At 29.6% G+C, this 27,183-nt stretch overlaps 1 protein-coding gene across 1 annotated transcript in view; it reads right to left on the bottom strand.

The window, feature by feature from the left end:
• The window catches only part of LOC129961051 (tyrosine-protein phosphatase 99A-like), a 231,895-nt gene extending 211,113 nt beyond the window's left edge, over nt 1-20,782 (bottom strand). Inside the window, exon 1 of the mRNA XM_056074854.1 lies at nt 20,454-20,782. Coding sequence (XP_055930829.1) covers nt 20,454-20,544 — 91 coding nt within the window. The 5' untranslated portion in view covers nt 20,545-20,782. The remainder of the gene's footprint in view (nt 1-20,453) is intronic.
• Between the last annotated feature and the right edge of the window lie 6,401 nt (nt 20,783-27,183).

Here is a 27,183-nt window from a genome sequence, read left to right as displayed (position 1 = left end):
GCATCAAGCTTCAAACTCCGCATATTCTTTTAATTATTCTTCGAAATAAATCAGCTGAAATAGAAAGCTTATTGAGATAAAACATCGCTTTCATACTCCAAAAAGAAAATAATTCCATAATAGTTAAAAAAACATAGCAGGAATTCATCCTATTCATTCATATATTTAGTAATGATTTAATTAACTTACAACGTATTTATTCTCTTCGATATTATGCTATAAATAGATAAATTAGCAATTCAATCAAAATGTTTATCGCAATGCTGCAAATACTTCAAAACTGCAATAAAAATATATAATTTATTATCTTTGGATTAACACATCTTGAGCACATTTATCCAAAGCTGATAAATTTCTGGATGTTTACAGGATGATAATTCTACCCGCTGCGAAGAAGAGCTGAAGTACTATTCATTCGATGTCCTCCATTGCAACCATTTGAAATCTGTATATAAATAGGCTGCTGAAGATGAGCATTGCAGCTCTTGAAAGAGCGATGGAAAGACTCTTCAGGTGAAGTGGAACACTCCATTTCGCTTTTAAAAGAAATATCTGACACTTAATTAGGGAATATTATTTCGGTTATTGCAGGTTAAACTCTTAATCGAGATGTCTGGGCAGCGTTCCATTATCTCGTCTGTAAAGTAAAATGAACGTCTTTGTAAAGGTAAATGCAGAATTCAAAAGGCATTTTTTTTCGTGTCATTCATAAAAGTTTATAGTTTTGTATAGAGAAAAAAATTCATAATATGATTTTTCTCATGGATGAATGACAATTATTATTTTTATTTGCTTGCTTCAAGATAAATCAAACAAGCTGATTAATTGAGCATGCAGTTGTCAGTGCGGCTATTCGGTAAGTTTAAAATATCACACACGTAATCCTCCCCCCCCCCCTCATTTCCGAACAATAAATGAGAAAAATCAAAGAATTCAGAAACCGGTTGTAACCAAAATTCTGTACAGACGGGTGTGGCTTTAAATCATTTTTTTTTTTTTTTTTTTTTTTTTTTGTATTTATGATGACTGGATTTACAAAATTAATGTACCATTTTTTAAATTACGTTTATTTTGGGACGAATCTCGCGATTCAGCACAGAGTTTAGATGATGACGATACTCAGAGGCTAATCCGTTCCGAAACTTATACATCACATCAGCAAGAGTACATTGACAGTTGTACCCGATAATTTGGACGAACACCAGGTGCATGTGTATGGCAGATTTTTTGATAGAATCGGGTATCGAACTGTGACTCTGCACCATCGAAGACTTTGCCACCAAGTCACCGAATGTATAGAATTAAAATCAGGATTCCAAATTTCAATGGTTTTTTTTTTTTTTTTCCGTTTCGATTTTGTCATGAATTAAGATATATTTTCATTTAAATGAAATTTATTTTTACATAATATAGTGAGTCTTAAAGCATTCTGTAATGATAATCATCAATAAACTTTCACAGAAAGAACACATTTTGAAGGTTGGGCATGTTAAAATAGAAAACGGAACATAATTTTAAAGCAGTTATTTACGCGTTACTTTAAAGTTAATCTAGGCTTTCGGTAGAAAACATAATATTAATAAATTCATTAATGCTGAGTATGTTTTTACAAGTGTAAACATTGCATTAAGGTAACAGGAATGTGCTTCAATGTAAAAGAGTTTTCAGTAACAGTTGAGTTAATATATGCAAATGGATGAAAGTAATGTAGAAAAAATTGTTTAAAAACTATTTGCACTCAATTTTTTAAAATTCAAATTATTTAAAAATCGCATTCTATTATAAAAATGTTTTTATTTAAAAAAAAATTTCAAGCCAAAAATGAAACAAGACAGTATTTTCTTAATTATTCAAAATTATTTTAAAAAAGATAAAAATGCAAATAATGCACTATGTATCACTGCGCTGCTCATAATTAGAAAAATTGAAAAACTTTTAAGTTCTTGCAAAATAAAATAAAAAGAATAAACCTGATTTCTGCGGTTAAATATTTAGCACGAGATTTCAAAAGAATTAAATAACGTATATAAAAAATGAATTCTGTTACATATGCTAAAAGAGGTTCTAAAACGCAATATTTAATTCAGGAGCGAGAAAAATTAATTAAAAATGAACTACCTAAAAAGAAAATAATATTCTCTATGGAATCTAGGCTCATTGCAAAACATAAATCTTCTCGCCCACTTTCCCTCGCTTTTTCCCTCAAGAGGATTTACAAATAATTAGTTGGTTTCGCATTATCTCGGAGATTTTAATAAAGTCCATGATTTAAAGAGAGTTCGAAAAAAACTGCATTTACGACAAAAAGCAAAAACAATTAAACATTCCAAGCAGTGCTTTTTTAATAGCTCACACGAAAATAAAATTACAAAAGGAATTTTTTCGTTAAATTTACATTGTTACTTTTCGCCAGACATTAAAAAAGTGTTTTTTTTTTAACACAAAATTAAAAAGAAGAACTTTACGCTGTCATTTCTGACAAAATTCGTAAGCTAATGAAATAGGTGAATAGAAACTAAAATAACCCATTTAAGTAACCAAGGTGTCAGATATAGTGGGATCGATTCTTTATACACAATCAGCGTCAAATGGACAGCTCTTATTCAATTTTTAGAATTCACTGTGCATCAAGAATGAAAAATAAATATTACATCATAATACAATAAACATTCTTTAAGGTGCCAGATGCTATGCTATAATTTCAAGTTTGTTTTGTAACTGTCACATTACGTGAACTGATCCCATTCATGAAATCATGAGTTATAAAATCTAGATTTCAATACAGAAATAAACATGGAAACAACTATTAAATAAACATGGAACACAGCGTCGAATTATTTTGATTTTGACCATATTCAGGTTATATAAGTATAATTAATGAAGTCATGGTGTCATGAGATACAAATATAAGGCGCCAGCCGCTCCGATTTTGAAATCCAAATAATTTCTCACAGGATGAAACCAATTGGGATAGCCACTTCGAAACGAACTTCATCACATACTCCATATTGAAGGTGTCATCTCCTTCCTTCCCACATAAAATTTGTGAACCTTAGTGAACTACTACCCTACTGCTATCTAACTACCCGTGAACGCCACGGGTAGTTAGATTTTTATTTTTAGAATCCTGCACATGATAGTTTTGTGCTTCATAATAAAAGTAGTCTATTTTTGGACGTTTTTTTTTTTTTTTTTCTCCTTCCGATCGATTGAAACCAAAACACACAGCTACAGTTTTAGCAGAAAGATCAAACACCATTCATCAAATTCCTTTTTTTCTACATTAAGTCTTTCACGTATATGCACGCAAATGTACAGATCGACACGCGATAAATCCTTCAAGGATTTGATTCCAAATTTAATACGGATTTATATTTTATTTGCTATAACTGTGCAACAAATTTTATTCATCCAGTAGCATCATTCAATTTTATTCATCTAGCCTTTTACGTTTTTAAGTTATTGTGTTCACTTGCCATCAGACAGATGGCAAAATTTTTTGAGAATGGATTTTGTTCAAAATGTATTAGTGTCATAAAAATTTGAAGTAAAGACCATATACTAAATTTCAACCATCCAGCTCAAAGCTTTTTTAAGCTACGCTCGTATTCACTGACAGATATAGATAAAATTCCAAAAATTTGTTTTTCAGGTACAGGGTGTTATGAATCGTGAGGATTAGTTAAAATCACGAGGGCGAATCTTTTGATGATAATAATAGCTTCTCTTTGTATATACTTCATGTATAAGAAAGTAAAAAGATGTCGCGTGGGTATATAGTTATATGGCATGCGCGATAATATATGGCGCATGATGGAGATAACACGCGGAATAACATAATTTGTCAAAGCCTCAAATTCGATTTTTTTTTTTTTTTTGGTATTTACGATTTTCTTTATTACACTATTTTCTCAATTACACTATTTTTAGGATATCTTTACAGCTTGTTAATCTTTCGTCTACAATTTCATGTTTTCAGAAAAGATAATTATTTTCGTGAAATAGAACGCTTCTATATTACTCAGATGATCTATAATATAAAGCAATATAGACTGATGAAGTGATATTCGGCATTGGCGCAAAACTATTGATTAAAAAAAATCGTAGCATTCATATGGTTGAATAACAAACCTAATGAAAGAAAACAATAGAATCGTGTGACAACAAAAGGAAATAACAAAATTTATATTTGCCAGTCACGCTTACATTTGACAGCAAGAAACGTAATCGCATGTTGAAGTGCGCATGCGTTAATAAAGCAAATCCATCACTTGTTTTGCCATAAAACAGAGTTAATAACATAGCATTCGTAATCGAATGAAGATTACACGCAAAAAAGACGAAGGGGGGGGGAGACAAGATATTTACTTCCACATAATGAAAACATCTATATATTGGAAATCAGTTGGAATTGGAATGTTCTATTGGAATCTATTTATCTATATATGATCCAGATCAACAAATTGTTGATCTGGATCATAGGATACGGGGAATTGATACAGATGCGGGGAAAAAATGATTGGCGATAACATACACGGGGCGATATTTCAGAGAAAAACAACAATGAATAACATATTTCCAAAGTGCAAATGCCCGAGATGCATTTTTTCATTTCATTGTTTTACCTATACAGCTTCTTTCTCAATAGCAGTCAATAAACAGCCTTAACATTAAACGAACAATGACCAGTTGTGAATATGTAGATAAGAAAATTCGCATATAAAGTTAATGCAATTGCAATCTGACACTTAACCTTTCATATTTAAAATATATGAAGTAAGTTTTTCTTAATTAATTAGATTTTCTTTTGTTTATTCTGATGAATATTTGTAATCTAGCATAATTTATCACCTCAAATCAATTGGATCGGAATCAAACATTCATTTCCTTATAAGACTATCGGTTCAAAACATTATGATGCACATACCACATATTCATCTGTATGTCAGTCTGTCTATAAAGAGGATATAGCTCAAATTCGAGCCTCTAATCCGAAACATCTTAGCAAGATAAAGTTTCAGGCCTGATTCGTCTATCTAGCCTTTACGAACATCGGCAAAATCACGCGTAACTATGCTTGTCCGTGTGAGAAAATGATAACAGAAGTGGATAAAATAGATGTTTATTGAATTACTACCTTAAAATTACTTTGTTCGATATTGTCTAATTAAAATCAATAAGCTTTACAGTCAATCAGGAAAAAAGTTCTTATCCAAAATCGATCGGATTACTCTGACCGTTTAGTAAGGCCGCGATGGCCTGATGGTAAGGTCCCTGTTTCGGAACCGGAGAGTTTCAGGTTCGAGATCCGATTCCACCGAAGAACCGTCGCGTAAGCGGAGAGAGGGGTACCAGATCAGGTGTCGTCCTCGTCATCTAACAGTGGTTCAAAATTACGAGGTACGTCCCAAAATAACCCTAGTGTTGCTTAAAACACAACTAAACTAAATTCACCGTTTAGTACACGAGTGGATACTTATTAAATGTCAGTACGTTTAGTGTTAACTACCAGATAATTAGATCCGAAGTATCCTCGCTAGAAAAGTGTAAGGAAGTATAAAGTGGTCATAAGAACGACAAGTATTGTTGGTAAGCCTATTTCAAAGCACAAGGAAACGAATAATAAAAATATTGCAAAAGGAAAGGATAGGAGAAGATAAATGAACAATCCCTGGTACAAACAGAATTCAATCGGCATTGAACAGAAATTAAACCAGTCTTGCAGCAAAATAATTATGAATTTTAAGTGTTATAGAAGTAGAGTATATAACCAAAAGCTATCAGATACCTAAATGTCAATTTATTAATGCACATACGGTAAAAAGTCTTAAGAGAAAACAGGTCCTTTTTTTTTATCAGGGGTTTCTTTTTTTCTTTTGTGCACGTTATGATCTGAAACGCTTACCTGTCGAGCATTTTACTTTTTTCTTATTATAATGCTCTGACCAAAGAATAATTTTTAAAACCCTGTACATCGAGAAATTATACGTTATTTCATTGGAATAGAAATTAATTCCTCACATTTTTATTCTTGATAGATACTTTTAGATTATAATAAAATTCTGTACTATCAAAAATAATTTATCGTTATAAAAAAGATTATTTTAAAAGAGTTCGAAAATTTCCTTGCTTCATAAGCAATAGTAACGACTGGAAATTGTATAGAAAACATTCAGTGGCTAAAAATAATTCATGAAATAAGCTAGATCATCTCCAATGTCAAAACTTTTAACTCATCTATCACGCGGCAAATAATAAATTTCCTAATATACCAAGCAGCATGTTATGAGACGCCCAAACTACTAGTCTCGTCTTAAAATGAATCGAAGCTGAGATAAAAACGTGACCTAAGTTCTGTTTAACAAACGCCTTCGACGTTCTTGGATGCTTTAATGCTAACTTCCAATTCAAACCCTGTATTTTAGATTTAGGGGAAACCTCTAATTTGATTTTATACTTATTCCATCTTGCTTGCGTTGGGTAATCGCATGATTCATTGTTTAAAAGCTTAGAGTGACGTAACGCTAATATGCAACGCACGTTACTGTCTTTACTTAGAGTAAGACTTAAGTACAGTCTCTTGATCCGCATCCGGACTAAATCCGATGCTTTGTGCTGCATGACATTATGTGGCTTGAAGCTAATGTCTCGGTAATACAGGAAGTTAGTGAATAAAAACGACATCTAGTCACGATTTTCAGGCTACGAAAGGCACAGTATAAAACTGAAAAAAAAAAAGTTAAGGAAATTGAGTAATATTTCTACTGCAGTTTTGATGGCTACGAAAGCTAAGCATTTTGAATTTTCCTTATTAATGAAATCATTTTAAAATTCAATGAAATTAAATTGAAATGATTAAAGAAGATAAATGAAACTAAGAAGGCAATTTATATTATTTCGATGGCCTGATGCCATAATAATCTAAGGAAATATAAGCTTTATCACAAATAAATGCTGATTTGTATTTTCGAACCGTTCTTTTAACAAATTCAATCACAATGAACTGATCATTTATTTTTTTAACTGATATGTTTTATTTTCTTTAATTTAAGCGATACATAATGCCTCAGGTGAAAGTATGGGTTCTTTGCTATTGGAAAAATTAGGAGATATCACAGGGCAAATTTTTTCTGCAGATTCGAATTGAATTCTTAACATCTGAAGTCTACAGGCATGAATTAATAATAAAAGTCAATTAGATAACGTGAGACTGATACACAAATAATGCAGAAATGAATCAGTTATTCATTTTGTAAATTTCCCAGTTTCATTTTTGCAATGTATATTTCGCATTTCTGCAGCTGTCGAACAGTCGAAACATTTCTGTGAATGGGTGCAATGCCTCAAAATATAAGAAAAAGAAGCAGTGAAAATAACAATAAAATAGCAGTTGTTTAAATCAACTACAGAAGAAAAATATATTCTAAGGACTTTTAGACAGTAATAATTCTAATTGCATATGACATAATACACAAAAATATGTAATCGTGCATGTTATACAGGTAAAATATTTTTAAGATGCATAAAAGTAGGTTTCCTTGTCTGAGCAAAATAGATTTAATTCTTTAAAATTGTTGTTTTCTTACTATTTAATAAGATTACTTCTTTTACTATGGGAATACATTATGATATTGAATCAAATAAGAGCCCATAAAACACTTCAGACGTTAATGTAAATGCAATACTGGTCATTTGTGTGCGGAATTGTTAATTCGAAATGATTGACTTAATTATGGCTTACAAGCTTAAAGACGTCGTAATTCGATAATCGGACATAATAGGGAATAAAATCATATTTATAACTCCCTCAAATAATATTCATGCTACGATTACAATTTAAACGACGGAAAAGTATTCACACGAAATCGTGGCAACTTTTATCATGGCGAATAATAGAAATTTTTTATTTATAACAGTTAATGATAACAGAATACGTTAAAATTATGTAAAAAATGCAAACAATCGACAACAGGAATAAAGAGTAAATGGTGTCCTAGGTAAAATATTTATGCATTTTCATAGTAATATAAGGTTTTAAAAAGTGAGTTTGGCTCACCAATATTCTTTCGAGATAACGGCCTCTCCAAACTGGCGCACTGACATTTATATTTTCCTTGCCCCACCCTAATCCTTAATGGCTGCGCCGCTGATATGCGATTTCCTGAATTCAATTTCAGAGAAATTTCTCTAAAAGATCTTCAAAACACAATAAAATTTGAAATAGTAACGGAAAACTAGAAACTCTGTGCAAAGACTAAAAACTCTTTTAGACAAGTCGATTAGACAAGAAAAGCAAATTTTATTCTGGACATACTAAGGTTTGTTAAAAGAAGCATTTGTACCCTTAGTCCATTGGATCTATCATCGGCCTGTTATTATATGTTACAAAAAAAATCCACTCTAGATTAGATGAAAGAGTATTGAATCCTACAGGTACACAGCAGATACTATGAAAAATGAAATTCAAAGCAGAACTTTTATAATTCACAAATTGAAAGAATTCTCATTATAATTCCACAAGTACTGATCTCGCAAAGTTTAAAAGTCAGCAGTTCTGATACACATTACTCCAGAATGGATAGTAAAGAAGACAGAGCCCCACTACGACCTTCTAGATCGTGGCTCCACCCTCTAATCCAAACCACATACAACATAAAAATAGGAGCACTAGGGAAGGGAATGAACAATTCATTGAAGTGAATTTGAATCTCATAGTTTACTATGTTCTTCCTCCCTACCGTGGGGCAGCTCCCGAGCCAAAAGGGGACCTAAAATGGGGTTCTCATTCAATAGAGCGCACGTGAAGGTGACGACGCGTACACATAATAAAAGGGCTCCTATTCCCTAAAGATTCGGCCACCATAAAAATAGCGATAAAATAAACGTAGGACTATTCCCTCACCTATAAAAAGTTATCTCTTCTTTCCATTCGTCTGAAAATCGCCAAATTTGTCGCCAATTACAGCCAATCATTCGCTGCAGTTCCTTTTTGTATCATAAAAGTAGTTTCGATTCGATTCCTTCGAAAATTTGAATACAAATATCCATTAGGAAAAAAAGGTGAAAAAATACAAAAATGTTTTCCTCATTTTATATAAAATCATTCAAACCGTACCGCAGAACAGTGCAAAAGAATTTTGAAGATAAAGCAGCAAATAGGCAAATTCCGTTTAGCACTCTTTTCAAAGGCTAAAAAGTTACTATTTCTGCTCGTCTAGTATTTTACCGAGTATCGTTAATTTAATGCCTTACTTTATGTGAAGTTCTTTCGAATGTGGTTTTGATTTCCATCGGTATTTTCTTATCCAAAGCAGTAAATGTATAGCGCCAATGATGTTTTACACCAACATTTAGTGAACATGAAGGAAAAAAAGAAAGCAATCTGAAGTTCCGAGTTAAATAAAAAATTATCCCCAAGGCTTTTTAGTAGCATTTATTTCCCAAATCAAAGACATTTCCTGGAAAGATTCCAGTCTTTCCTTTGGTATTCGATATGTTTTTAAAGTACGTTTGATTTATTACGCGTATTTGAAGAATTTCAAGAGATAAACTTTATTCTGATTTGGTTTATTTGAAGTTTAGGGCGCCAAGGTCATTACTGGGTCGACATAAACTCTGGACCGTGATTGAAAATGAACAGAATTATACTTGAGTCAGTATTTCACAGATTTTTAATGCAAGTCAAATTATTTCGAATTAGTTTATGATCCTCAAATCACTTTAAATTATTGCACCACATTTTTATTAAAAAAGTATGGAAACCGAAATCGGAAGATGATAGAAAAAATAAATAAACTGTCGAAGAAAGGATTCGAAATCAAAATTGGTAGGGAACTATAAAATTTAGTCTAATCTTTAATAATCTTTTAATAATCTAAAAATACGTAAAATTCTGTAATAATTGTCTAAACATACGTAAAATTTTGTCAATTACCAAAAATACTTTATGGATTATGTAGTACGAAACTGGATTTTCCACAATACTTATATGTCGGATTTGAGTCTTTTGACGAAAGATCTTGGCTTTAGTTATACTGTGTCACACGTATGGTTAAAAATAGAACGTTGTGAAACAATTAAAAAATTTATTTAAAATCAATTAAAACCACTAATACAAAAGGATAAAACAATTAACCAAAAAGATGAAAATAAACGATAAATAATATTTACAAAATTTAAATCAAAAATAATCTCATATGTTCATAGCACTAATACCATATGAACAAAAATGCAGATAAAATTATTCAAGACTATAAAAAATAAAATCAGCATCAATTTTAAATATGGAGGTTAAATTAGGAAGTTCGTAGGAATGAACCTTCACAAAATAAATCTTGTTAAAAACAATCAAAGTTAAACAAAAGAGTATTTTATACACCCTTAAATATTGATAAATTACTAATTGATACTAATTTATTAGTTAATATTAGCAAAGTTAAAGGTCAAGTTTTTAAATTCGAAATGAAAGTCACTGAAATGTGTTATAATATTATCCAAATTATATTATTTCTGAATTTATCCATGAAATGCAACGTTTTTAATTTAAAAGCTCCTATTGTCAACGATTCATTTATCTATCAGAAAAATTTGAGAAGAGTTTTAATGCTATGTCAACCCCCCAGAAATCTATTGATTCTTCAATATTAGATGCAAATTCAATATTCTTCTATATTCAATTATTCAATGTTAACAAACCAAAATGATGTAAAAACTATTAGGTATTTCCACTTCTTAATATGCATTAATAATATCAGTTAGTAAAGAAATATTTTTGGTATATATTCTGGTAATGCAATAATCTAATCCTTTTAAATTACAATCGTCATTTATTATTTTTACGAATAAAAATGGAATTCTTATTTTTGTAGCTTTTAAAATCTTCAAAATTAGTTCCTAGCTAATCTTTTTTTATCTATCTAGGCAATCTACCTAATTTTTTAGCTATTTGCTTTCAAACTGTTATCTAGAGTGAAAAGCAAGTGAATCAGAAGATGATAAAACATTGTATCAAATCATTAAAATAGAAAAATGCTATAATGAAAATTTCAAAGAAAAAACGATCATTCCATAAAATCTGAGAAAACCCAAGGAATAACTTGGTAAATTACAAGCTGAGGTCATCCGCAAAATAGGGTGTGGAACCTGCCATAAGCTGCAAAACTATTTATTCCAAAACCAGTCTTTCAGCAAAAAGGGGAAAAGGCTAAGTAAATTGAAGTCCAGTCTACAGGAACTAGAATTTCAAATGAGATTCACCCGATTCCAAATTATGTATTATTATTTTAGTTTTAAGCTAGTCTAACTGGTTAGCTGGTACTACAAACAAAAATGCCTTCTCACAATGCATCATTGAATGACAAAAAATGCAAAAAAGAAGAAGAAATTATAATACACTTTTCCAAACTTTTGGATATTAGTTTTAGTGGCAATCTCGGTTGTTCCAATAGTATTAAAATATTGCCATGGAAACTGTACGAAACATTAGTGCGTGCTATGCAGTTATTGTTAAATTTAGAAAGCATATTCCATCCCTTATTTATATCTGCAAACACTTGTGATTAGCTATGCAGATATTATCCAATTTATTGTTATCTGAGAGATCGTAATCTTCTCTGAGCTGCTCAATGAAAATAAAAGGGTTTTATCAATCTTGTGCAGCTTTTCCTTTTTAAAATTGAAAATGAAAGTCGCAATGTCGCCAAATATGGTTAGGCGTGCATCGAGAGACTTGCTTGTAATCTAGAAAAGCACGAATAACCCCACGATATAATCCCCTCAAACAAATCAAATCGAGTAGATGCGAAAAACCAATTTTACGAGGTTACGAACTGCTTGCTTTATAATCTACAATGGAAGCCAAAGAAAATCTGGATTCCCCGTCCCTACAGTTCAATGACATAAAAAAATAAATGTAAAAGCGAATGAAAGATTTACTTCTATTTGTAATATTTTACAATTACTTTTAAAATGGAAACATGTTAAAGGTATTTTTACAAAATACTTTTTTCTATTGTCCGAAAAGGCAGCCTCGAGCTCAAACAACAAAATATACTTTTTTAAAATTAATGTTTACTACTGTGCAGAGACTTAAATTTGCTTTACAAGCGCCGTTGCCGTTTATTAAATTATTTTGTATCATCATCAAATGCAACAACCTTTAATTCTCTATATGATTTAAATATCATAAGTCATAATACCAAATAGCATGAATTTAGAGAACAAAAAAATCGTTTATTTTCACATTCATTCTTTTCAATTTTGCCTAACTAGAATCGCCAGGATCCCAAGTCGTAATTAAAATAATAATGATGATGATAATTTACTTGTCCTAAATTCATTTTTACTTTAAAATTTTGTAATATAAGGCTTAATCAGGATAATTAATAACTAGCTTACTATAATCAAAACTCCTTCCATCAATAAAATTTTCCATCTCACAAATCAAAACAAATATTTAACAATATGCATAGTTCAAATAAATAAAAAATATTGGCTTCCATTTTCTTTAAGTCAAGGCTTCTAACGCCAGCTTTATAAATATCTGCATATAATGAAGGTTCAAAATTCTTTCTCGCATTCATCAATTTTCACACTCCAATAATCTTTCAATTTCAATTTAATTTATTATCCGGAAGAAATACTTATAAAAGACTTTCTTCGAACAGGTAAACTTTGCTTCGCATGTAACTGAATTCATCTATCCTTATCACACCATCCATTTAGATTATTTTCGAAAACAAATATCGAACTTCATCCGAAAGAGAAAAAATTAGATATTAAACCCTAATAATAGTTTAACGAGCACCTCATTAGTTAGGCAACAGCTTACAAGATAAATTAGAGCACGTTTAAGTTTTAAAATGATCAGCTAATGATCATAATCTCTTTTAAGGCAAAATATCATCAATCAAAAACATCTTGTCGTTAGAAAGCTAAGGCACAACTTAAAACTTTCCATAGCATATTGGCACAAATTTTAATTTTTATCTAACAAGAATAAAAAATGAAGAATTCTTATTTCTGCTTATTAAATACAATTAATATAAAGAGCTCGCAGAAATGAGAGAGATGAAAATATTTTTTTAATTATTTATCGAAAGCAGAAATCAATCCTTTATTACTATGATTTCTTTTAATTTTCAAAAATTACTAGTGTATTAGTAAAAAAATCATCCTTGAAGCTTGTTTCCATAATTTACACATAATAATATTTTGATCTACCTCGTCTTGAAACAAAACAATATTTGTCACAGAGAATAGTTGTAAAAAGTAAGAATTGTTTAAATATTTTATCCGTATAATCTACTTAACCGTCACCTTTTTAACATGGTCATCCGCGATTAAATGTCGAATTGCCCTGGACTTAGCGCTAACTCCAAAACCGGGACATAGGGTAACTAAGGGTTGTTTCCAACTGTTAGCAACTATCACAGTAAATATGCCAACAACCGGTCTCTAAAAAGAGGGTTCTACAGCGTTTACTGTCAAACTTTATTGTCCAATTAAGGGCTTTTTCTGGTGGGCTTTAACGTTCTAACAAATATAAATGAAAGATTCGGAATTTTAAACGGAAGCCTTTTAACTCTATAGGTACCGGGGCAATTAAATGACTCTTTATTCCGAAAACCTCTAGAATTGTTTGAATAATTCATTGCTTTTGAAAATGTTGCTAGGCCACCTTTGATTTTATAGCTGGCTTTACTTAATTTATTATTTGTTCTGTTTTTTTATTACCTAGTTCTTCCAGTGTTTCTTTACAATGGTAAAAGGTTGTTTGTACAGTGCCGACGAGTAATTTTACTTGTAGCAGAAATAGTACTAGTGCGAGCAATTTATTCAGCTATTGAGAATAAAACACTTGATCTGAATGTTACACCTGCGGCAAAGCTATTTCAGCATTACTGATTACAACTTTTAATATTGCTACTCAACTATCTGAATATTGATGACAACTTAGAACATTGCTGCTCAAGAATCATCAGTTATGATGTTAAAAAGATAGTATCTTTCTCAGATTTTTTAAAATCCTAAGATGAATTTTAAAGGAATTTTATACATTTCTTTTTCATTAATATATCGTTTATAAACTATTAAATGGTCTATCGGCAATATTTTCACTGCAAGTAATTCACCATACAATCAGTACAAATCAACTGTACATAAAAGCACCATTTGTTTAATGCTGCTTTATGTTTCTCTCACAGCAATATTAAACCATTTGAGGCAAATCGTGAGTACATCCATGCATCGTATAAGCATTGTGAGCACGAATATATTCGTTAAATTTTATCTCTTTGCAATCGCATGTCTGCTTTCACGTGCCATTCGAAATGGTGCATTATTTTTATGTTCTTTGATTTTTAGTTGGGAAAAAAAATAAAAAACCTACAGAATTGTAAAAAACGCAGATAAATTTTCCGGGGGAAAAAAATGCATTTTTTTGTTAACTTTTCAAAGCAATAAAATAAGGATTTCTATTCAACGAATAATAATGCCTAAATCCTTTTTTCGAGTCCAGGAGGTTAAAAAGCGATCAACTTAGATAGCGAAATCGATCAAAACACAAAAGACATTATTAGAAGAAATTTTCTTACTTGTAATTGGATAAAGAGAAAAGATGATATAAAAAAACTATTTACTGAATCTTTAGAAAGATGCTATATTTTCTAAAGCATAGTCAGTATAGCATTTTCTAAAACACAATTAATACAATATTATTAAAAACATAGTAATCAAGGGCTTTACAGTTAAGGAAAATCTTGCAAATTTTAAACTGATAAGTATTAAAAAAAACCATATAATTAATTGATCTGTCGTCTGAAGTGCCCATCTTCAATGATTAGTAGCCTTCAAAATTAAAAACAATCTACTTTTTTATATTCCTATCACAGCAAGTGTCTATCGTGTCTTTTAATAACCGGTCTGTGCCTCGCCTAACCTACAGCTGTGAGGTAAATAACCTATTTAACAAGATGGCTAAGAGATCTTCAGTGTTAGCTACAGATAGGTGTTACTAAGGTTAAACAAAAGTAGAAATATCGCAAAATATTATTTTAAAAAATTTAATATTTAACGCTTTAAATAATATCTATCAAGCTTTCATTATTACATTGAAATTTGCTATATTTCTGCGTTGCACTTATTATACGAAACCATTAGCATTATGTGCGTAGATGCTTTAATAAAGAAAAGGCGAATAGAATAGTCTATGAGATTTTAAATTCAAGAAAGACGAAGAAATAAATAATTTTGCTTGAGCATTATTCCTTATGCTGTTCATCAAACTCTATTAAATTATTAAATGAATAAGTATAAAATATCTAATAAAAAAGCGTGCAGTGTGTATTTAATATTTACTATTTTCATAGAGGTAAGACATTCGCAATAATTAAACCATTTATGTAGATCTAACCAAGTTCTGTATCAACACAATGAGTCATAACAGCTGTTTAAGAATCGACAAAGATATTAAGTCTAATAATTCAAGTTTTAATTAACAGTCTAATCAGATAGCTCCTATGGTTCTTGAAGTCATAAGATAAATAAATTAGTTTATAACAATAATTGTATTACCCAGTTTCCTCTAATACAATTGTTAATCTAATAATATCCTCATTTAACTAAAATTAGATAAATTTGAAGTCGTATTGAAAAAAGTTTCCTTTAGCTGCAACCAAACCCCTACTACAGCATAGTATCTATGTTTATCGCAATTTTTTTCTTTTTTTCTTGACATTAACATTAGCTTTCTTACCATAACTATATTCAACTATTTTGCAGTAAACCGAAAGGAAAATTCAATAAATGCTGATTTTTTTTTTTTTTTTTTTTTTGTCAAAGGCGAGTTTTTCGTGCATGCTCATAAATAAAGAATTTTTTTATTACTTAAATTAAACACAAAACCCTCGATTTAGTTGATAAATTATTACTCCGAAAATTCTGTCAATTGAAATAGTGCCATTCGGATATATGTTTTATCTAAAAAACAAACATGCAATAAATTTAACAATATTTTGGCTGGCATAATTTTTAATAATTTGTGCATTTTTAGAAAAGATATTTAGTTAACATTAGTTATTCAAAAAACAAATCTAATACATTTACATTATATAAAAATATAGTATAGTTTATATTCGTGAAAAAATACATTGCGCATTTCGAACATACAAGAAAAAAAATTAATATTTTTATTATGTTTCATCTAGTTAAATGGCTGCTTTTTTCCATCGGTGAAACATTTCCACTATAATTACCGTAATTAATCTGCTCAAACATTCGACTTTTTTTTTCTCATTCGCTTTTACAGCAAGGCAGAAAATACTTTAACGAAATCCGAAATCAACTTCTTGAATTTCTTGTAATTGAATTTCTTCTCCACTGATCTGGTCATATTAAATAAAAAATTCAAGCGTCTCATTTCTACAGATTTTCTCGCATTTCTTAATGCGTCTGGTTCGATGACACATAAAACCCTGGAATCGATCTTTTCTTATAAAAAAGAAATGATTTGATTTATGATGATTTTCTTCTTTTTATCGTCCCCAACTTATCCCGGATTTAGTCTAGGATTTTTGGTCAATATTTCATCACCACAAATCCTCATCCTCCGTTTCTCCCACCCCCTCCTCTAAGCATCTTGTCATCTTAGTACGGCATGTCGCTGACAAATCCACTAGTGAGATCCGATTATATAGCAATCAAAAGACATTTATAACGAGATTAGAAGATGGATTTTCTCTCAATGAGGGTTCATCATCCTAAACTAAATGCTACCTTTTTTTTATCCACTTTCACCAAATCCGCATCTATATATTCCAGCATTCCACCCCTTACCTTCACATGTCGCGAGGATGAATCTTCAACCCATTTCCGTTTAGAAAAAAATTAGACGTTTTAAACATAACCATTAGACGATCCCATATACCGATGCCAGCTGAAGTTATCTTTGTCTTATCTTTACAGTTTTTATTGTTATTATCAGTACTTGGTTTTTTTTAAAAAATATATAAAAAAAATCAATGTTCTAGAATTAATTATCTGATTTATTAAAATATCTCAAATTTTGTTAGATTTAATTCATAGATTTACAACATAGTTATATAATTATAATTAAATACTTTTCAAATATTAATTTGATTTAATTTTTAAAAAACAGTCCAAAAATTTATTTCCAATTTTCACTAAGCACGGAGAATAATCATCCTATTTTTATATTTCGCAATTACTTTTAAAGGATTTTTCCATCATTTTTAATGCAAATGGTATCTTTTTCTTCATCGGCAACTACATGACTAAATAATATAATTTGATTATTCCATTTACAAATTATGCCTATAAAATTCAGTATTTTATTTGATTTTTCATCTTTTTCTTCAAATCTTGGTTATTACAACAAGCATATTTAAAATAACTCTTCTTTCTCCCATGTTTGCAAATATTCTAAATAAAAAATTCATGAAAACTGCATCGAATTTAGTGGAAAATTTTAATTCGTTTAAAGGGCCTTTAAATTATTCCTCTGAAAGAAATTTTAAATTTAACGTAATATACAGTACTGCAAATAATCCTATCTTTTTTTCTAAGATAGCGTTATTTGCCGATATTGTACAGCGTCCAGATATGAAAGTATCGTGTGCTTCAGAGCTTATATTATTGATGAGAAGAGCTCTATATCTACAGAGATGTTTTTTGGTTTGCTATAAAGGCTACATAAATAGCAATAAATTATACCATTTTTGCAGAATGTACACAGAAGAGTTGAAGCAAAAAAAAATACGGCTTAGATGGAAAAAACTAAAAAATATCTGCAATTAAAATATGGTTTTCATATAAAATAGAATATTGCAATGTTCAATGACCACTGTACAAAAAGCTAATTTATTTGATTAATTATTTGATGTCTATATCAATGCGTTAAGTGGCGGAAAGTTATGATTTAAACAACATTTAAAAAAATGCTTAAATCTAACAGAATTAAACATAGATTTTTTATAAGCATGATTGGAGCTTCATCTTGGCAAGTTTTATTATTCTTCCATGCAATTTTTAAACAACATTCGAATCAGCAGAAAATCCGAAGCCGACAAATATATTTAATAAAAAAAATAACACGGAAATGTGTGCATAAATATTTAGTACTTTTATAAACTATAATACAATTTAAAATTATTCTATATGTAGCTTTCAACCACCAGAATAAAATTTTCCTTAATTTATACAAAATGCATATAATTATGAGTTTGTATATGAAATAGTGATTCAAACAAAATAATCAAAAAGCAAAGTTTAAGTTATAATTAATTATTTATTAATGTTGAGCACAATATGCGACATTGTATAAATGGTAGGAAGGTTACGCTAAAGAAATCTAAGGATTTACTATGGAGAACTCTTCTATCATATTTTAATTGAAATAGCGAATAATAGCAAATTATGAATTAAAGTTATTTGATACTTTTTAATATATGACCAATGAAATAGATTAAACCACAACACATGATCGTTAGATATTATTAAGAATTAGAAATAAAGTGTAACTATCTGCCGTAATTTTAACTATCTATTTGTAAGAAAGAACGCTAGAATAGACTTGTATTATCTTTTGAGATAAAATAAATAAAAGTTGGTTTAAATTCTGCAAGTTTTAGAAGAATTTTAAATCTACCATTCAAACTTATGATTCAATAAATTGACTTTATTATTGTCAATATATTCCACATAATTTATTGATTTGAATATTTCCGTTTCGATAAAGGTTGAACTAACAGAAATTTTACAGATACAAAACTATCAAAATCTAACTATCTAAGAGAATATCTATGAAATAAACTTAACTTCTTTTTTAGGTGCCAAAACCATTTTCAAATATTGTTAGTAATTTTATAAAAACTTCAATTTATCTATAATCGCTTTGAGAGAATAAAAATATTTTCTTTCGAAACGGAACAACACAAACTAAATAAAAACTATCTAATCCTGTTTCTAATTGTATCTACAGATAAATAAAGCTATACCTTAGTAAAAAAAAACTTTATAGCGCAAAATTTAAAATTTTGGAGGCACTTCAGAATTCCGAGAGCTAATATGATAGATGACTCAGTTCTCTAAGTAGTAAAAGGGAATACGAAAACTACAAATGTTAATCTTTTTTTAGCATACAGCATAGATGATACTGAACTACGAAAAAAAGATGCAACCTGATTGTGCTCTGATTTTGTACAAATTTGGAAACTTCTTTCTCATTTGATTTAAATTATACTTCTGACACAAAACGGAAAATTGTAATGGCTGCATTACTACAGTAATTTTTTTTTCTTCAAATAATGCAATTTAAGTAGCAATCAGCTTCGAAAATTATCAAGACTTTTATACATTTGTGCTGTTAAATTCTCAAATAATTCCCTTTCTTAAAACGAAGTATGCGATTATCACTTGAAAATATGCGAATTTTATTTTATGCTGGAAATGAATGAATGAGTGGATTATTTTTATTTATGAGACAAGAGCCAGAAATGGCCAAGGTGCACGTTGGAAAAATTATAGGAAATTAGAAAGATATGTGTATATGAGAAAAAATTTTACTAACTATTATTATAATTAAAATTATTATTATTAATGAAAAAAATTCTTATTAACTATTATTATAATTAAAATTATTATTATTAACTAAGTAAATTTTCTTGGAAATATGTATATTTGGATGAAAATGAGAAGCATTTTTTTTTTCTTTTTGACGAAAGCAGGTTTATATTATATATATATATATATATATATATATAAATGTGGAGGGCGGGTCTTGAAAGGAAGAAATATAAGATTTTCTTTTTAATATATTTGCAATAAATTTCTTATTATGATCAATTTTAAAAACTGAAATTTGTTTTGTTTTGTCAACATAGATATTTTAGAAAAAAAAATACTGCAGCGATTACTGCAAATGCGCATATATTCAAAACAAATTATGCAAAATTATTCTCAAATGAAATGTAATTTGTTCTTATCATTTTTTTTTCACTATCCATATCTTTACTGATATTGAAATAATACAGATAAATATATTTATCGATACAGAAATAACTAATTTCATTGATCCGTATGGGTGGCAAATTTCATTGATCGCGGGGGAATCTCGGGAACGACCGTATGACCCATTAAAGTAATTTTTTTATGATAGAAAAACTTAAGAGCGTTTCCAGTTTTATATTTTATTCTAAATATAATTCTTATAATTTTTTTCAGCATGTTTGGAGAAGAAAAATATTTTAATTCTTTTAAACTTACAAAAAAACAAGAGCACAACTTGGTTGTACACATTTTTTTTCTTCTAATAAACTTTTTTTGCAATGATTAGAACATGCAGAGAAGCAGTTGGTTGGGTTAGTTAGACTTTTTAAAATAGCTTACATTATTTAAATTTAACTTTAAATATATTATAACAAAAAAAAATATATTACCTTGATAATAAGCAGCGGTGAATTGCAGAAAACAAAAAAGAAGTCCAATCACCAAGTTCCAAAAAATTCTCATTTTGAAAATTTCTATCATTTAGTTTGTTCACTCGTTGTTCGAATTGTCAGATAACAACAAAAATAAAATAGACCCCCAAAGGGCCTTCTGAGAAGTTCCACTAGAAATCATTTGATCAGAATACACTGTTTTTCTACATGATTTGAGCCCTGCAACAAGGAGAGAACAATTCTTCTAACCGCAGAATCTTATGCAGCGCCCGGCGATTTCAGCCCGGTATTAGAGAGCAGCCTTCTTTTACCATCTTCCGCTTCTAAAATCCAAAGATCATCTGATTTTCCCGCAGAGCAAACGCAACACTCTTCAATTTTGTGCTTCGATGACACTGCCATCTAGTGAGAGAATCAGATGACACATTCCTATACTCACAAGCTTTGTTACGGACTAAGGCTTCCCCGTCCGCGGAACCTAAGATTCCTTACGTCGAAGGTTTAGGGTGGGCGGAATCAGCATTTTTTTAAAAAATACTCTAGAAGAAACGCTAAAATATTCTTATTAATATAAAATATGGCATTCTTCAAAATAGTGAGCAAAATTATACCAGATCATATAGATAATCTTGAGAAAGGTTTCATTCAATATGAGGTGTATATAATTTGGAATAGTAATGAAAATTTTGACGTCGATTATTCTGATCAAGATAAATTATTCCTTTTTCTTAGATGTTCGTTCAATTTCTCTTTCCTTAGATGTCAATACTTCGAATGATAAAAGAAAATTGAAATTCATAAGGTTTATTATTACAACTTAACAAAGTATCTTATTCACAATTTAACAAAGTATCGAACTTTTTGTTAAGAGGAGGAAAAATTGCAGTCAGCTAATAGAAAGTTTAAAGGTTTCTTTTTTTCTTTTATTTTTACATGAAGACCATATTCTTAGTTGAACATTCGAGGGAAACAGTACAACTTTCAAGTTTCCACAACTAAATTTTTAGATTTGTTTATTCTCCAAAGTTGATGGCACCAGAATTGATGAAAGAATTGATGTGATTGAAAACTCATTTCTATCGAAGATGCGTCATGTAATGTGAATCCAGTGAATGCAACAGTTTTTATGAGTCAATATTTTCTAGCGGTGATGAGATGTGGAACTTTAAAGAGTGGAATTTTGGTTGACCCTTTGAACCCGGCGGATATTTGAACTTGTATATAAGCATGTTTACATATGTAGCATTCATATTCGAAGTGTTGAGATATCTTTCTATTCTCTTGCCTATTATTTTAAATTGCTCCTAAATAGTGTCGTGTGTCTACAAAACCGATTTAATGGGACAAACATCAAATTTTTTCATCAACTCGTTGGAATTCTTTGAATCATCTCATGATTAGAAGCAGATTCATTAGGAAAGACTATGTGGGGAGGGAAATTAATTGATAAAACTATAAATGTTTTAAATACGAAGTCAGATCAAAGAGTATTGCGACTGGTGCCCTACTCTCAAAAAGAAAACATGCTGAGCGAAGAATCTTGATAGATATTGACTTTGAAGCATTCAACATATGAATCAGAAGTTACAAGGACGTAATCACGTCTATACAATAGTAAAAGTAGCTTTTTTCAGCGTACAGTAGTAGCTTTTATATATGTATGTACTGTGCTATTCTCCCATTTGTTATGGTAGAGGAAGTTGAGTTGGTAATTACGTTCGAATCGTTGAATGGTCGATCTCCTCGATTTATAGGCATAAATCCCATTTTTTTTATCTCCCCTCAAAATCATTTTCAAAAAGATTTTCTCATTTTCAGCACATTCAAGGTGATTAAACTCTTCTCTTTGATCTACAGAGAGCTCTCTTTTCTGTCTTTATTCCTTTTTTTTTTCGGGGGGGGGGTGCAGTTTTTGTACAAAGTAAACACATGTCTCATACTCAAATTTTCAGTCAGAGTAGATTGAACTAAATCATAGCAAATGTTACAATCTTCATATATTTCGTAAATTTTTCGATTATTTTAATTCATGCTAGGATGTTTTGACATTTGTCAATTTTTTGAAGGTAAAGCCACTTTTAAGGCCATGTTGAAAATATGATAATAATTCATAAACTCTTGTGAGACTCATACAATCTTTTCCGTGAACTTTCTCCAACTTTGCGTGCCTCACCACGAGTTGCGTTAAGCTTTTGGCGAAATTCGATGCAGGTTCTCTGTTCAGTTTCCTTTATCATAGAAAATTTCTATGACAGCTTACTAAACAAATTTTTGAAATTCTACTGTATAGAAGTGAGTGAGGTTACGACTTAGTGACTTTCAGTACCTGCTTGGGAGGGTTCAAGGTTAATATCTGCCAAGTGTTTACATTCTGCATGTTTTAGCCTTAAGGGTAGATCATCAGTCCCATTACTTTTTGATCGCACCTCATATACATTATAAGATTAATAACAGATTACGAATGAAATATGAGGGGAAAGAAGTATATCTTGGTTTGTAAGACTTTTCTTCAATTTCACATCTTCTTCATATCCACAAAACATACTGGATTAATCTAGGTGTTATTCCATCCACACAAAAATACGTTTCATTGTTCTAACTACTATAAATCTTTGATTTTTGTTCTGACGAGAATTTCTAAAACACACTTCAATCGTTTCTAATTTTTGGTATTAAAAATAATGAGGTGGTGGAAATGAGTTGTCTCCGGGCGAATTTCATATTTTTAAACCCTTCTTTTTATCAATAGGCTAAAAAGGACATGGTCCTATTTTTTCGCCTCTTTATCAGAATTGGTTTTAATCTGGTATGTATCTCTTAAAGTTAGTTACCAATGTATCTGTATTTCTTTGTCCTCCACTTCCTTCACTGAGTCACCCCTAAGTAGTTGCTAACTAAAGTTCTATACACTGCTAGCTCATAAAACATTATCTATGTGCGAGCTCTAAAAAACCCTAATGTTCGATGAAGCGAAGGAAATTCGAGTTATAGGCATTTCAAAGATTGCACTCGTGAGTGAGAAAAAGAACCAGAACCAAACTTTCACGATTACGGCTACAATAAAAAAAAAAAAAAAAAAAAAAAAAAAATCGAAAACTTTAAATAGTATCGTTCATTTTTATGCATTGCCAACGTATTTAAAGAGAAAATAATCGTAAATGATGCTCGGACACGGATGTAACCTCAGAGTAAGTACGGATGTAAACCTCAGAGTAAGTACGGATGTAAACCTCAGAGTAAGTACGGATGTAAACCTCAGAGAAAATAAAAGTTCAGTTAAGAGCGGAAACAATATATAACGAGAGAGAAATGATAAAAAGTAAAATATTTTAATTAGTTCTAGCAACACTGCAAACATATTAAAATTTCAGTGCTCGATTATTTATTTCTTAACAAACTGTTGATGACAATTCAGAAATTAAATTCGATAATCAAGCGTTTCAACAGGTTAATTTAATCTGTCTTCACAGCTTGGAGTTAAAAACTAAACATTATTGATTAAATTTTTACTATAAAATTTTTGTAACATTATCTGTTTCTTCAAATTTTTTATTAAAATTAATTATTTTAGTTTTTTTTAATTCTAAAATATGAAGCGAAAAAGCAAACTCCTACAAACTTTGCACCCAGACTTATGTTTTTAAACAAATGCAAGATAATTTAAAATGTAAAATCTTAAATGTGAAAAAGCTAAACCAATAGATTAGCAAAATTGATTCTTTATTAAAAAATATTAATTACCTATTTGCAACACAAATAATATGGATAATAACCATCTAAATTTGTAACACTTATTGTAATTCATCAGCAACTTTTAATTTCAAATTTAAACCTGATATTAAATGCTGGATCCTAAGTATTAAAAGTGCTGAAAATTACCGGCTTATTTCCTCTCTAATGACGTTAATTCTCACTAACCCTGTATCCACTTGCGTTAATCGAGTCTTAAATTTTATAAAGCACTCTAACTGCAAGGCTTTAACAATCGTTGTGGTAGAGTCTTAAAAACACAAACCACAAATTACAGGTTTGGAAGTTACATTTATTATTTACTTATATTTAGTTTTTTTCATCCGGTACTTATACCTTTCTGAAACTTTGCACTTAATGGCTTTTGCCACTTTTCGATTTCATCATGACACAACCATGAGTGCTCATCAAACACAGTTCGTGCACTGCAGTTTGGTAAATTGAGGTTATCTCAGATGTCACCTTTACCATTTGTCCTTTTTTCAGTATCGGTACTTTTACAGGAATCTACATTATATCTTTAAGATAAGATATTAATTAAAAACATTAACCATTCCTAGCAAATCAAAATTAGGATCTAAAACCTTTTAGAACTTTTGAATTAACAAGTACTGGATTCGTATAATATCAAAAGCGAGTTTTAAATTAATAATTAAAACCAATCCATTATCTTATAAAAAGTGTAGTATTTTATTATGAGTATCTATGTTGTATATTCTCGAACCTTTAATTATGGGTTGCAGTTAAAATTAAAAGCGTTATTTGTATATCAGATATATTTTTACGCCAAGAATTTATCTTTTTAAGATATTTTACAGATTTCGGATGCTACCAGGGACGAATTCATGATGAGGCGCTTGCCAGGAACCCTAAATGAATACCTTTGTTCCTTCCATTTTATTACCTGAACCTAATCAATTACCTTGAAATTTCGTAGATTCTATTTCGACTCCATACGAAAAGTTATTGTTACCCTTTGACAAAAATATCTATTTGAATAGTGAACGTTAGTTTATGCTATAAATTATAAATAAATACAAATATATAACCTTAATATAAACGAATCATTTGAAGAATATTTGAAAAAAAAAATGTTTTAATCTCTTTATTTAGTATGTGAAGGGGTAAAAATATAACGTCACATCGAACTTGATTTATCACTCAAACGATATTATTTTAGTCATTGAAAATTGAGCGGAAAAGCAACTATCGTTTTGAAAAACCTAGTTTGAGAAGGTATTGGTATTGCTATAAGGTAACTTGAACGAGAAGACCCAAGAATAAATTTCTTAAATAATTTTTTTATCTTATATTAAAATAATAGCATAGTAATCAATTACGACCAATATAAATTGTACAGTGAGGACAGATACTATATATATGATAACTAACAATTATTCTGATATTTTTACCTATGTTTGAGACTGGAATGAGTTTATTTTGAAACAAGTACGAATTACAGATTAATGACAAATGAATTCTTGTCAGTGTCTTTGTCCGATTTTCATGAAAATATCAGCACCGGGCTTGCAAATGTATGCATCACTGAGAATACAACTCAATTTTAAGAACTGATACATTTTGAAAAGATTTTATAACAAAAAAAAATGTAACGTTAATTTAATACATTATTATATATTTAATATATAACGTTAATTAAATTGATAAAAATGTAACGTTATATTAATATAATTTAATATATCGTTGAATTATTAGCAGTATTTGATAATAAATAATCACTATTAAATTTGTCTATCTCATGAAAAGAAATAAAAATTTGAAAAATTGAAGTTTAATGCCAGTTTCTTAGCTCATTTTTTGAATTAAGTATTCTCATCTCATCAGAAATCTAACTAAGAATTCTCATCTAATTCTTATCTCTCAATTGAGAATTCTCATTCCATTTTAAGTATTCTCATTTCAATTTTCCAAAATGTTATTTTTGAATTCTTTTTAAAAATATCTTTAATTCGGTTGATTTATTTAGTACTTAGCATAAAACTATTTATTAGCATTCTATTCTCTTTTTTTAATCTTTGGAATGATTCTGATAGCAATTACAGAATTGTTTTCATAGATTTAATTCAACGAACAAAAATATACTAAATTATTGCATATTTTCTTTAAAAACAAAGCATCTCTGTTCCTGTGAAAACTTAACTCAGTTAATATCTTCAATGCTGTTTTAAAGTTGAAAGAATTCAAAATAAATAATTAGTTTAAAGTTTATGATGTAACCACTGGCTTTAATTTCATAAAAAAATTATTTTAAAAATATGCTCCTAAAATTTATATTTTAATTCTTCAATTTGTCTTGATTTATTGAAACTATTTTTTTTTTCAAATATGGCTCATAAGAAACATTCTTTTATTTCAATTTCAATTTTTGGCTGTAAACTGAAACTTCTTTTCTTTGCAAAATTGCTTACGGAATGTACCACGACATTATAAATTTTTAAACTATTAGCCTTGGATTTTTCTTTCGTAAATTATGTATAAAAACTGTTAAATAACAATCTTTTCCAGCATTTAGTACTACTACCACTAATAATAATAATCCCGGCTAATTACAAAATAAAATGGTATGAACATGTCTCCAGTAATAAGTAAAACGTATCGTTGATACTGTCAGCTAATACGTAATGCAATGCTTATGCAAATAGCTATAAACCCTAAATGCATGAATATATTTCAAATTACTGAATTCAATTTCTATTAATTATTCAAACAGATTAATTAAACCAATTATAAAGAACAAACAATGCAGCAATTACAAAACTCAGATGTTATTCATAAAATATATTAAAATGTGTAAAAGTATCCGAAATTATATATTAAAACGTAATCCTTGAGAAGGGGAAATGCACATGCTAATAATGTATAATGATTTTATAGTGCCCCCCCCCCAAGAACATTAGTGTGAAGGGCCTGCAACAATACGTTGCTGAATGCCATAACTTTTTTCTGTGAGTATTAT

This window comes from Argiope bruennichi, chromosome X2, assembly GCF_947563725.1.
Source record: "Argiope bruennichi chromosome X2, qqArgBrue1.1, whole genome shotgun sequence".
Classification (NCBI taxonomy): Eukaryota; Metazoa; Arthropoda; class Arachnida; order Araneae; family Araneidae; genus Argiope; species Argiope bruennichi.
Note: the sequence above shows the minus strand (reverse complement) of the source record. Positions and strands in the feature narration are given on the sequence as shown.